Raw genomic sequence first — 13,199 nt, 5'->3', positions numbered from 1 at the left:
TGAGACACCTCTGAACTGAAACTGATGCAGATTGAGCATCAATCCACAAATAAACAAATGACCTGGAGTGACCTGCAATATCTGTATCTTCTTTATTATTATTACTAGGACGATGATAATGATTATTATTTTCTGGGGCTGGGTTTGTCCCTTTCCCTCTCCCTCTCCCTAATTCCTGTGGACTAAAGACTGCGCTCAGTGTCTGTGTGTGTCAATCCATTTCAGTTCAAAGGCAACTTACAAAATATACACATATATGTGTATTACAACCTTGTCTGATCTCACTAAGTGTCCAGTCTCTCACCAGGTCAACTGGCGACCCCGTACACAGTGTGCACATACAACGCACATGGAGAATTTACACATTCCTACACGCCAGCTACACACACACACACACGGACGCAGAGAGACACACACACACACACACACACAGACGCAGAGAGACAGAGCCAAAGGTTTAAGAAGTGAATCCAGTGGAAATGCAGTGATGTATCGCGTATCAGCCTGTAACAGGTGTGGAGTGCTGGTGTTGGACACAATTCCTTGGGGGGGTGGGGGGGAGTGCTGGTTTTGGACACAACAGTTCCCACTGTACCAAACATAGCAGGTTCACTTCTGGGGCTGTTTTCACTATTAGACAGAAATCATTCTCACGTATTGGACTGAGGCGTCCTCCAACAGCAACCCGCACTGCATTGTGGAGGACGATCTGACACTGAATGAAACGGGTGAGGTCATTAACACCCCTCCACCGCCAGCGCAAACAGTGATGTCATCAACCAGCGCCAGAAAGCCAACCCTGGGCGAGCTTTGCCTGTCCGCAGAGAAGACGCCGGGCCGGTCCGAGCCGAGCACATCGAGAGTTCAGACACTTTTCACCGGCCTGCATTTAATCGCTATGAAGAGGAGCTGTCCTCACTCTGCCATGTACAACTACACCAGTTTAATCTGAAACAGTAAAATCAGAACCGCAAGGCAACCTGGGAAGTCTTGCACATTTGGGAGCGGTTGTGTCCCACATTGAATATATCCAATGTGACTAGGTGTAGAAGAAAAAACAAAACAAGAACATGAAAAAGAACAAACCAAAAAAGCAGCAAAATAAACAATATATATATATATGTATACATATCTCAGAGTAATAAAATGCTAGGTCTGTATTAAGAAGCACATAGTTCTGTCACTCTCTCTTCTTTGACAGGCTTTGTCTGCCTCAGGATGCCCCTGGGGAATTCTACACAGCTCAGCTCACTCTCTGGACCGGACCGTCTGCTTGCACTGGGACCTGACTACAGGGTTGTGCCCCTCGTCCCTCTCCTGCTGTGCCTCCGCTGTCAGATAAGCGGGGAGAAGTGAGGGGAAGGTGGTTTGTGGTGGCAACTGGGGGAGTGGGGTCAGAGATTTATCGAGCACTCACAGTTGGATGGGGAATGGGGCAGACTAACAGGTTTTTAAAAAAATATAAAAATAACGGCTGATTGTCTCCACCAGATGTTCAGCTCTGCGGCTATCAGGGCCTGTGTAAAGGCCAGAGGGCCAGAGAAACACAGAGAGAGAGAGAGAGAGAGAGAAAGAGAGAGTGGGGGGGTGGGGGGAGATGGACACCGAGAGAGAGGCTGGCAGAGAGGGGTGGGGACGGACGGACTGACGGACAGGACATATTGAGCTATGACAGTGTCAGTTCTTACATCGCTGTGACAAGCGAGCTTCACCCTGCCCTGCAAAGAGACAACAGTTAATGACATCTTAGGAAGACAGTGGGCCACGCCTCTAGGGGGAGGGATTTGGGGGCTGTGGTGCAGCTGATTGGCTGACAGGGGATTATCCGGGTCGGGCTGACCTCTGGCTGCTGTCATAGTCCAGCCCCTCCATCATCAGCACCATGTCGGTTGTTTTCTCAGCCAATCAGAGCTGCACTTGGGTCAGATCAACCAGTAGGCACTGGGCTCTCCTACTAGTGAGTCAGATCAGCCAATCAGCAATCTTTTAGTTCATGAGACTTGCTCAACAGATGTCATAAAACAACTCCTCTGTCTAATTTATATATAAATATATATATATTGGTTCAGTACACTTATCCTGCAACAATCAGATGATTATGAAAATTATTTATATTATATATTTTATTATAACACCACCACCCTTCCAGATCCAGTGAGAGAATAGATAGATTGTACGTTATTAAAAAAACAATCCCTGAGTAAAAGAAAAAAGTGGTGGAATGTAAACAACTAACCAAAAAATGATGATAAAAATCCAAATGAATAATGATTTAAATTGCATGAAGCTTTACAGAGAGTGGCTGGGGCCAGATCTTAAATTCAAAGGCTGCATGAGTGTGTGCACGTGTGAGTAGATGTAGGTGTGTACACACGTGTGTGGGTGTGTGTGTAGGTGTGTACACTGTGTGAGTGTATCACCAGCCCGTGGAAGAAGAGAAAGACACAAGAAGGAACAAAATATTCATAGTCATACAGGCAAGAATTCATAAGTAAATAAAACCATTAAGACTTTTTCCAAAAATGTGCATTGTGTTGAAAGAGAGAAACAGAGAGATAGAAAGAGAGAAACTAAAATAAAAATAAAACCTGAGAATCCAGAGCAAACATTTCTCCATTTTTATAAAGTGCAAATAAATGTCAATTAAATACATAAATAATAAGAATACTAATAAGAACAACAGTAAGAAGAAACGACCAAACCAAACCAAGACAGATGACACAGCAGGCCTCGAGTCAACACAGACTGGCAGAAAACAGTGGAGTTCAAAGGTCATACGCAAGCAGCGGATCCACAGAGAGGCAGCGGTCAAACAGGGAGGAGGAGAGGCGGAGAGGAGGTGGAGGAGGAGAGGAGGTGTGCGGGTGGGGGGGCACTATAAAATCGAAACCACAACATTGGAAGTAAACCATCGGAGAACAGGGAACCCAGTGCACACAATGCAGAGAGCAGAGGGCAGAGAGAGAGACAGCGAGAGAGAGGGAGGGAGAAAAAGAGACTTTGGAACGAGGGAGTGGTGCGAAAGAGGAATGAGAGGGAGAGATAGACAGGGAGGGAGGGAGGGAGACAGAAAGAGAGAGAGACAGAGAGAGAGAAAGAGAGACTGGAACAAGAGAGTTGAATGAAAGAAGAATGTGAAGGACAGAGATGGAGAGAGAGAGAGAGAGAGGAGTGGAGGGGGAGGGGTTTTGTTCGGGGGGGTATTTGCAGCCACATATAACAGACTGGCCACCTGTACTGACGCACTGCAGACAGACAGACGGACACACACATGAGTGCTGTACTTACAATCATCTGTGGAGTGAGCGCAGAGGAGCAGGGTGTAACAACCAGAGATAAAGGTCAGTGACGCTGTTAACGGCCCCCAGGTCAACCAACCAACCAACCAACCTAGCAACCGACTGACCAGCTGACTGACCTCCTGACCAAGAGATACAAACTGAGCAATCACCAGAGCCAGAGAGGGAGAGAGAGGGAGGGAGCTTGGTCTGGCAGTCTCCCTCTCCCAGATGCATGGGCTCTCTCTCCCTGCTCTTCTCAACTTCCAATAAATAATAATAATAATAATAATAACTAAGATCAGTTAGGGAGGGATATGGGTCTCTTTTATTAAGCAGAAATATAAAAAAAACAATATAAATAAAAAATAAAGGCTGGCAGTGATGGAGTTGCCAAGTTGCTTACTGAGTGGAAACTCGTCCGTTTCTTGCTTGGCACTGGCAAGCAGAGTTACAACTGTGGCAAATGAGTATTTATATTATCATTCTATCTATGTTTGGATAATTTTTTGCACTGAAATCTAAACTCAGAATCACACGTTTAGCTGTATATAGAGACAGTGATAGGGTACAGATTTCCATCTCCAGTGCGTCGCCAAGTTCAAACCCACCCCTTCCTAAACATCAGTCACACTGAGTGACTGACAGCGGAGTGGGAAGTGGTGGGGCCTTCTAGGTTGGAATCTGGAAACACACTCTCACAAATGCACACACACTCTCACACACACACGCACACGCAAACTCTCACACGCACACGCACACGCACACACACACAAGCAGTCTCACATGCACACTCTCACAAGCACACACACGCACACACAGACACACACAAAGTATCGGTAGAGGATTTCAAACAATACTAGGAAAAAGAAAAAAGGTGAAAACAAAAATTAAACAGCTAAACCAGTGTCACCATCCCTCCCTCTCTCTCTCTCTCTCTCTCTCTCCCTCCCTCTCTCCCTTCGGCCTCTCTGTAGCTGGTCAGAATCAGGCGGTTTGTTAACGGTCTGCTCCTCCGGATTACAGCCCCCAGCACTCCTGACCCTGGCTGTGGGCTGCAGGTCTGCGGTCTGGGAGGTCTGACAGGGAGGTGGGTGTCCCAGCCCTGTGCAGGGGACAGCGGAGGCAGCACCAGGGGGTCCTGTGTGTCTGGGGTGCAGCTGTGTCCCGGTGTTGTGTGTGTGTTTGTGCGTGTGTGCGTGTGTTTCCCTGCCGGTGGATGTGAGCTGCAGAGCACACATGGGAGTCCACAGCGGCAGCCTTTACCTGCAGGACGTTCCCAGTCATTTCATTCTGATCTGGCTTATGCCGACAATATCAGTGTGTGAGTGTGTGTGTGTGGCATCAGTGTGTATCAGTGTGTGTGTGTGTGGCGTCAGTACACACCGTCTGGTCAGTGAGGGGCGGCAGCACGATAGTCTTCTCCATGGTGTTCATCACCAGCTTCCACAGCTCCTTCAGCACCCGCTTCAGCACCGTCTTCTCACAGATCTTGGCAAACAGAGTCAGGCTGGAGGAGGAGCCGGGAGACAGGCAGAGGAGAGAAGAAAGACAGCAGAAAGAAAGAGAGAGAGAGAGAGAGAACACAGGAGATCAGAGCTCAGGGTGCAGGGAGACTAGGTGTGATCTGTAGGAGGTCTGTAGGTCACTGGTGGGAATGGGACCTGTGAGCTGGTCTGTGCCATTTTTCTACGTGTGTGTGTTTCTAAGCATGTGTGTGTGCGCGTGCTCCAGCCCTCACTTGCTGTCCAGGAAGTCCATGATGGGCTGCAGCACATTGTCGGCGTCCTGGGCCACGCTGCTGCAGGCGCTGGCGGGCACATTGCCGGTGCCCTTCACCTGACTCAGGATATCGCCCATCTGCTTCACACACTCCTCGATATGCGGCTGGAACCTGCAGCGAGACGCAGAGACAGACGTGTACGGAATAAAACCACTTATTAATAAATACCGAGTTAATAAAATGCTGATTGTGTTACTGCACTTTTTGCAGTGCTTTAAATATTTCTTGTGTACAAAAGATTCATTTTGAGAGAGACAGAGAGAGAAAAGAGAGCAAGAGAGAAAGAGAGAGAGAAAGAGGGCGAGCGGCTCCCTCCCTTACCCGGTGGCAAAGACTCTGCTCAGGTCATCCAGCACATTGTTCAGTTTCACCTGCAGCTCCTTGAGGATGTCACTGGCCTCCACGTTCAGCTGCAACACATAGACAGAGCTGCACTGAGCGAGACAGCGACAGCGAGACAGCCAGACAGCAAGACAGCGACAGCGAGACGGCAAGACAGCGAGAGCGAGACAGCAGACAGCGAGACAGCGAGACAGGGAGAAAGGGAGACAGTGAGACAGCGAGACAGGGAGACAGTAACAGCGAGACAGTGAGAGCGAGACTGCAAGACATGGAGACGGGGAGAAAGAGACATGGAGACACTGAGACCGTGAGAACACGAGACAGCGAGACAGTGAGACAGTCAGACAGCAAGAGCGACACAGTGAGACAGTGAGATACGGAGAGAGCGAGACAGCGGGTGAGTGCGTGAACAGGGAGCCGCTCACATCTTTGCCCCCCATGGCCTCGAACATTTTCTCCAGCTGCACTCTGAGCTGCTGGATGTTGTTGATCAGGATACAGGGCTGCAGAGAAACAACACACAGTGTCAGAAATTACACACACACAACACACACACAACACACATAGACACACACAGACACAGACACTAACAGACACTAACAGACAAACAACACAAACACACACACACAGAGCACACACAGACACACACACAACACACACACACACAGACATACACACACAGAGAACACACACAACACACACGGTCAGAGGGCACACACACGGTCAGAGGGCACACTCACACTTAAACACAGGCTCAGCACACACTTGTGAGTCAGTAAGTGGGCGAGCTGTGCCCCTGCTGGAGAGAGACCCACCACTTTTTCCTTGGAGCAGTAGTTGGCAAAGTCCTTGGCAATGATGTCAGCATAGGATAGCAGTACATTACTGATAGTCTGTAGTGAAAGAGAGAGGGAGAGAGATGGGAGGGAGAGGGAGAGAGAGAGGGGGAGAATGGTGGAGAGATGGAGATTAAAGACTTCAGCCAAAATAACAGCTGACAACAGTAATAACAGAAACACAGTTAAAACAATAAGAATAACCTTTGCAAATCGCCTCATGTAGTGGCCAACAATCTGGGGGTCAGGACACTCCAGCTTCTTGATGATCTCGAAGCTCTGGTTCAGCTGGGAAAAGACGTCCACCACCGAGCAGGAGAACAGCGCATGCTCCGAGGTTTGTTGGAACTGAAAGCAGAGAGAAAGACAGAGCGAGAAAAAGGGAGGGGGAGAGATGGAAGAGAAAGAGAAACGGAAGTGTGGATGATGAGGTGAGAGAAGTAGAGGAAGAGGAGCAGGGGGAGGGAGAGGGAGACAGTGAGAGAGAGAGAGGGGGAGGAGATCAAATTTCTCAACGTTAACGAGAAAAAGAGGCAGAGAGAGAGAGAGAGAGGAGAGGGGAGAGGAGGGAGAACAGTGAAAGAGAAAGAGAGAGCAGGCTGGAGCTCCAGTTTACCCCATCCTTCTTGTCTCTCTCCAGCGCCCCGTGCAGGAAGTCTCGAGACACTTCCTCGTTCTCATCCAGCCACTGGATCACGAACGGCTCGAACCACCTGAGGGAAACCAACCAAGCGGTCACTGCGGTGGCAGCAGCCGGGGGTCTGTCCTCAGGCTGGGCAGCAGAGGGGTACTCACGCGGGGTACTCGGGCACGCGGCTCTTGAAGAAGGGCAGGTCCTTGACGTACTCGTTGTAGAGCCACTTGACCTTGAAGTGCAGGTTCATGTAGTCCGCGCTCTTACACAGCCGGTTCTTGTCGTGCTCTGAGCAGAAACACACGCACACCCAGGAGAGGAGAGAGGCGAGGGTTAGGAGTCGAGATATCACAGGGAGTGAAAAACAGCAGATTAAGTTCGCTGCACTGCACTCACCCTCCATGGCATACTTCATGTCCTGAGCAAACAGGTTCCACATGACCTCCGCACTTATCTTCCCCACGTTCAGCTCCTGGGGGAACCTGGAGGATGGGGCAGAACACAGCAGAGTTACTGTGGGGAGAGCTCTGACTGGGCCCTGGCACTGGGGGAGCTCCGACTGGGCCCTGACACACAAACTCACTGGTTGAGGCAGGGTGTGTACGAGTTCTTGTCCTCCTCAATGATGGACACGATCAGAGTGATGAGTTTGGACCAGAAGTCCAGGTTCTTGATGCTGGGGCCCTGCTCCTCGGGGGGCAGCTCGCCTTTCTTGGCCTGGCGGGGATGGGAGATGGAAGGGGAAGAGACATTTCAGCAGAGCACAGAGCCAGTAAACAGACAGGGAAGGATGAAGAGAGACAGAAAGAGATAGGGAGATTGAAAAAGACAGAGAAAGAGAAGGAGAGTCAGGGAGACAGAGAGAAAAGACAGAGAGTAAGAGTGTGAGAGACAGAGACAGAGATACAGAGAGACAGTGGGGGGCTCACCGGGTCGCTCTGGTACTCTCGGCTATACAGCTCGTGACAGTTGTTGAAGATGTACTCGTAGGTGGAGTTCAGGCAGGCCTTCACACAGTCCTTCACTACCTGGCTTGCCCGGGGGGGGCTCTGCAGCTCCTGGACCTGAGGGGAGAGAGGGGAGGGGGACACTAAATATATGTAATAATTAAAAACAATAGCCCCTTTTATATTTTTACACATTTCTCAGTGAAAACAGATGAATAGATATAGTGAGAGAGAGGGAAGGGGAGAGAGAGGAAGAGGAAATCATTACCTTCATTCTGAAGAAAGTGATGCTGGTCAGCAGATCCACTGTGGACTTCAGATCCTGTAGCCGCTCTGGGCTGCTGGCTGGGAAGTTATTCTGTGACGTAAATAAATAGACAAGTGAGGGTCAGGGAAAAGAGACATTTGAAATCTGACTCCCTCACTTGACTAACTCACCAGAGCTCTCCCACCCCCTGCCTGACCCCTGGTGTGTGTGTGTATGTATGTGTCTCGGGGGTGTAGCTTCACTCTACCCTGTACATGGAGAGGTCAATCCTCAGGGAGTTGTGTAGCTGGTCCAGGAGCTTCACAAACCTCTCTTTCTGCAGAGGACGCACAAAACAACGTACACATTAAACCCCACATCATCGACTGCTGTGCTAAGTATCTGCATATGAATGAAAAAAGATTGTCGATGTGGCTGTGGTGACCCGGCGTCAGGAGTCGATGCGACGAGCAGGTGTTGGGGCTCCTCTCACTCACCCCGAAGTTGGAGGCGGAGAAGCGGTCGGAGGCGGAGACGTTGGTGGAGGCGGTGGTGTGGGCGTAGTAGGCGTTGATGTTGGCGAGCAGCGTGCTCATCACAGCGGGGACGCCCGGGCACATGTACTTCGAAGACAGGCAGGCGAAGTGTCTGAGGGGGACAGGTGTGAAAGACTGTGAATTACTGCAGTAGGGTGATATGCGCACATGGAGAGAGAGAGGGCGGGAGAGGGAGAGAAGCAGTTACCTTGTCTCTCTGAAGCAATTACAGCTCCCTCTCCCTCCCTCTCTCTTTCCCCTTTCTCTCCCGTCCCTCCCAACCTCCCTCCCTTTGGATGGCAGCGCGGCGGTGCTCACGTCATGGCCTGGTAGATGGACTCCACGCCATAGCGCATGGCGAACTCGTCCACGATCTCCTGGGCCGTCTCCTCGAAGTACACCTTCCACGCGTCGTCCCCCTTGGCGTCCGGGATCTTCACCACCCCCGTGTTCTGCACGTCGGTCACGTAGTGGAACAGGTTCTGTAGGACGGACACACACAGACAGACACACAGGCGCCACAGACAGACACACCGGTCAGAAGACACAGGAGCAGGCAAAGACACAAACGCATTACAGCCACACAACAACACAGAAAAACAGACAGGCAGCCACATGGACAGAGACAGAAAGGGGACAGAAGAACAATAGCTGGGTTACAGACAGGAGGAGGGCAGATTCTCTCAGCTCAGAAAACAAATAAAAGGATTGATAACCAAATAAAATAAAAATAAAATAATATAATAATAATAAAACAACCTTAAATACACACACGATTAATAATAAGAGTAGACAAGGAAATAAAATAAAATGCAGGATTAGTATGAATAATATAAAATATAAACATCCAATTACTAAAATCATGAACAAGAAGGAATCAAGCCCAAACTGAGCAGAGCGGTGAGGTCCCTGTGGAGACCGGGGTGGGGGGCCACTGACCTCGTGCAGGCAGGTGTACTGCACATGGTAGGGGGCCACCTTCTCCTCTCCTTTGATCTCCACACTGATGTGCAGCCGGATCGCCCCCGACACCGCCGACTTATCTGTGCGCTTGTCTGCGGGGAGGGAAAGGACAAACTCAGCCCTCCATCCTCTACCGCTCCATTTCCCACGCCTGACTGGACCCAACCAGCTTCTTTACTCTTTCTCTCTCTCTCTCTCTCACTACCCTCCCCCCTTTCCTCTCCCTCCATTCCTCCCTCTCTGACTGCCCTCAGTACACTGACCCAGGTTGTACCACACGTCCATCTCCCCGCTCAGCGTGCGGACCTCGATGATGGTCTGTCCCAGGAAGTCGTCGGACTCCCTCTTGAACCTCTGCTTTACACGGGACTTGATGTCGTCGTCCTCGTCCCACACTCGCACCTTGATCCGGTCCGAGGAGTTGTGGCACTCGCTGGGGGCAGAGAGAGAGAGGGAGAGAGAGTTATATTGGTAATGTATTATTATTATATGTATCACCTCTGTATCTGTGGTGTGCTGTACTCACAAGTGGAAGTTCTCCTCCCACACTGGGTTGAGGTTGCCGTAGATGGTCTTTGTCCTCTTCTTGGTCTTGCCCACCTGCACGGTGACGTAGGGGTCGCTGGAGCCCGTCTTATCCTTGGCCTGGAGACCCTGGGCACATACCACTGCAGGAGAGAGTGGGGGGGAGGGCACAGATCAAACATACATCTCATCCCTTCCACCCCATTCTTAACCCTGCCTCCTCTCCTCCCTCCCTCCTTCCCTCTCTCTCTCTTCCCTCTCTCCCTCTCTCCTCCTGTCCTCACCGGTGATGCTGATCTTGGCTGACCATTTGGAGGTGCCGTCCAGGACGCTCTGCTTGATCTGCTTCATCTGCTGGGCATGGGAGGCCTTGGCCACAGCGAATACCTCCTGGATCAGCTCGAAGATCTCCGGCTTGTTCCGCTCCCGGATCTTCATGCGGTCCTTCAGAACCATGATGATGTTCTGGGTCCTGTCCTCCGCCCCGTGTTTGGAGCTCTTCTCCGCCGCCCCTGAAAGAGAGAGAGAAAGAGTATAATTACTGTGTGTATTGCTCCCCATGGACCTGTTGTCAGCGCTGTGGCCACACTGATGGACCAGTCAGGCCAATAAAGTTTATTAAGTTGAATTGAATTGAATTGAGAGAGATAGAGAGAGAGAGGGAGAGAGAGGGAGAGGGGGGGGTAAGGAGAATTAAAGAGAGTGGGTGAAGGTGAGGGTTGTACCAGTTAAAGATAGTTTGAATTTGAGAGGGGGAGACAGAGAGAGAGAGAGAGAGAGAGGGAGGGAAGGCAAACGAGAAAGAGAAAGACAGCAGCAGGAGAGGTGAACAGAGTAGAGGAGACAGGTGGTAGGGAAAACAGAAATGGGGCTGAGGAGAGAGGAGAGAGATATAGGAGAAGGGCAGTAGAGACAGAGGGGACGGGACGGGACGGGACGGGCTCCCTCACTCTGCAGGCAGTCGGCGTTGAGCAGGTCTTGGCACTTCTCGTGGCACTTCACCCCGCACTCCGTGCAGCGCATGCCCTGGCGCGCGATGCCCCACAGCAGCCCCTCACACTCGTAGCAGTAGGTGGGCGTGGTGGCCGTCCACACCTCAAAGTTGTGTGGCGTGGTGCAGGAGATGGGGTAGATCAGAGCCTGCAGGGTCTTGCGGTACACGTGCGTCTTCTGCGGAGACAGAGAAGATGGACAAATGGACAGACGGAGGGTCAGAGAAACAGACAGGCGGTCAGAGAGATAATCAGTCAGACAGATGGACAGATGGACTCACCAGCTCCTCATTATTCAGGGTGCTGGAGGCCAGGGCTGATGTGATTCCTGCCTTTCGAGACTGGACCAGAGACTGCAGAGAGAGAGAGAGAGAGAGAGAGAGAAAGAGAGAGAATGAGGGGGGCAGGCAAGTCCGGTCCTAGTGGGGGAGGGGGTTACTCTGAGCTTTTTCAATTACATGATTAAATTCATTTAGTTAATTGAAGCCCAACAGACAGGTGTATGTGATCTAAAGAGACCTATGAACCCTGAACTGGACTGGACTGGACTAGATTGATATGGCATAGACTGGACTGAACTGGATTGAACTGGATTGATCTGGATTGATCTGGACAGGGCTGGACTGAATTGATCTGGACAGTTGACATCCAGAACCAAGAGCTTGGCATCAGACCCATTCTTCCATTTAATTCAAAATCTATTTACAGAACTTCAGCTGACCAAGGGCTACCCTCCACCCTGCTGCCAAGGGCCTGGTGCCAAACCCGCCCCCAAAGACGGCTTCATCAGGACACATTGGAACTGATTCCTCAAGCTTGTCAACATCCATCAGTTTAACTGCATTTCATTCTTCCTATGAAACCATTTATGGCATTGTTACCAATCCGGGATACTCACCATTGCCTGGGGAGTGCCCGGGAGAAGGAGGAGGAGGGAGAGAAACAGGAGTTAGAACTGTTCAATTGTTTTTTGGATTTCTACAGCTCAATCAGAACAACATCGACAACACAGACAGAGAGAGAGAGAGAGAGAGAGAGAGAGAGAGAGAGAGAGAGACAGAAAGAATTCAAGAAAGCTAAAAGATTTTCAAAAAAAGAAGAGGACAAATGTGAGTCAAGGGAGGAGAGGGACAGGAAGAGACGGCGTGGAAGCTAGTGACGGTCAGAGGGCCAGAGGCAAAGTGATAGGGAAGAGGAGGGAGAAACCTAACTGAGAGACACACCAACACAGAGACAGAGACTGATGGAGAGATAAAGGGGGGTCCTGTGCCTTACAAGCTTACTGCCCCTGTATGCAGATATGTTGACTGAACTAAATGAACCACTAAATGAACATCTTCATCATATTTTTGTGTGTGTATTTTTTTGTTTTATAGTTATAAACCTGTGCACTATCACATGAACACGATAGCATGTCTGTGGCTTTCAGGGCAGGGCCTTGAGAGGCTGGGGCCCCCTAGTGGAGAGAGGAGTGAAGCTGGAGCCACAACCAGGCCCTGCAGGGCACTAACACTGTCAGGAGTCACTGAGCCACTGAGAAAACCAGCTACTCCTTGTGGTTAAACCTCATCTCTACTATGAAATCTGCCTCTTCTGAGAACTGTGCTGCTACCAGAATAGGTCAGAATATGTTATTTTTTTAATGTAATTAATTACTTCAAACACAATCGGAGTTGCAACTTTTGCCAGCAAAAATAAACAACAAAAACAAAACAAAAAGCTAGCATTTGCTAGCCAAGGAACAGCTAGAAACAATCAAAAACAAGAGGGAAGAGGGCTTGTGGCTCCAACTTCCTTATCTCCAGAACGTACCAATCAGCAACTCTGATGACCCAGCCAATCAGAATCCATTTCCTGTCCTGGGACTAAGAAGCCAATAGGTACCCAGTGAGGGAGGCTGTCCTGGTTAGGGGGTTCCTGTTCACACCCTGCCTTCTGTCCCTGTGTTCTCCTTTTATTTTATTTTTGGGTTTGTTTGTGGTTTTTTTGACAGATTAAAACAGTGTCAGGTTCGGTTTGGTTCTGGCTCTGTGGAATTTAGATTCTGGTGGCCACGGCGCCAAGTGCCTCAGTGGAGAGATTGTCTCGCTAGACGATGGCACTTACCAACTTGTAA

At 50.1% G+C, this 13,199-nt stretch overlaps 1 protein-coding gene across 1 annotated transcript in view; it reads right to left on the bottom strand.

Annotated features, from left to right (window-relative positions):
• The window catches only part of unc13a (unc-13 homolog A (C. elegans)), a 37,350-nt gene that overhangs the window by 6,057 nt on the left and 18,094 nt on the right, over positions 1-13,199 (bottom strand). The window contains 24 exon segments of the mRNA XM_066695913.1: positions 1,689-1,718; positions 3,289-3,294; positions 4,665-4,788; positions 5,020-5,172; positions 5,383-5,471; positions 5,829-5,906; positions 6,189-6,296; positions 6,444-6,587; positions 6,856-6,952; positions 7,035-7,161; positions 7,270-7,355; positions 7,457-7,590; positions 7,803-7,937; positions 8,089-8,178; positions 8,336-8,404; positions 8,565-8,715; positions 8,922-9,085; positions 9,543-9,658; positions 9,830-9,999; positions 10,093-10,234; positions 10,376-10,603; positions 11,042-11,261; positions 11,365-11,436; positions 11,982-11,987. Of these exon segments, the coding sequence (XP_066552010.1) occupies positions 1,689-1,718; positions 3,289-3,294; positions 4,665-4,788; positions 5,020-5,172; positions 5,383-5,471; positions 5,829-5,906; positions 6,189-6,296; positions 6,444-6,587; positions 6,856-6,952; positions 7,035-7,161; positions 7,270-7,355; positions 7,457-7,590; positions 7,803-7,937; positions 8,089-8,178; positions 8,336-8,404; positions 8,565-8,715; positions 8,922-9,085; positions 9,543-9,658; positions 9,830-9,999; positions 10,093-10,234; positions 10,376-10,603; positions 11,042-11,261; positions 11,365-11,436; positions 11,982-11,987 (2,739 nt within the window).

This window comes from Amia ocellicauda, chromosome 22, assembly GCF_036373705.1.
Source record: "Amia ocellicauda isolate fAmiCal2 chromosome 22, fAmiCal2.hap1, whole genome shotgun sequence".
Taxonomy (NCBI): domain Eukaryota; kingdom Metazoa; phylum Chordata; class Actinopteri; order Amiiformes; family Amiidae; genus Amia; species Amia ocellicauda.
This window is presented reverse-complemented; position numbering and strand designations above follow the sequence as displayed.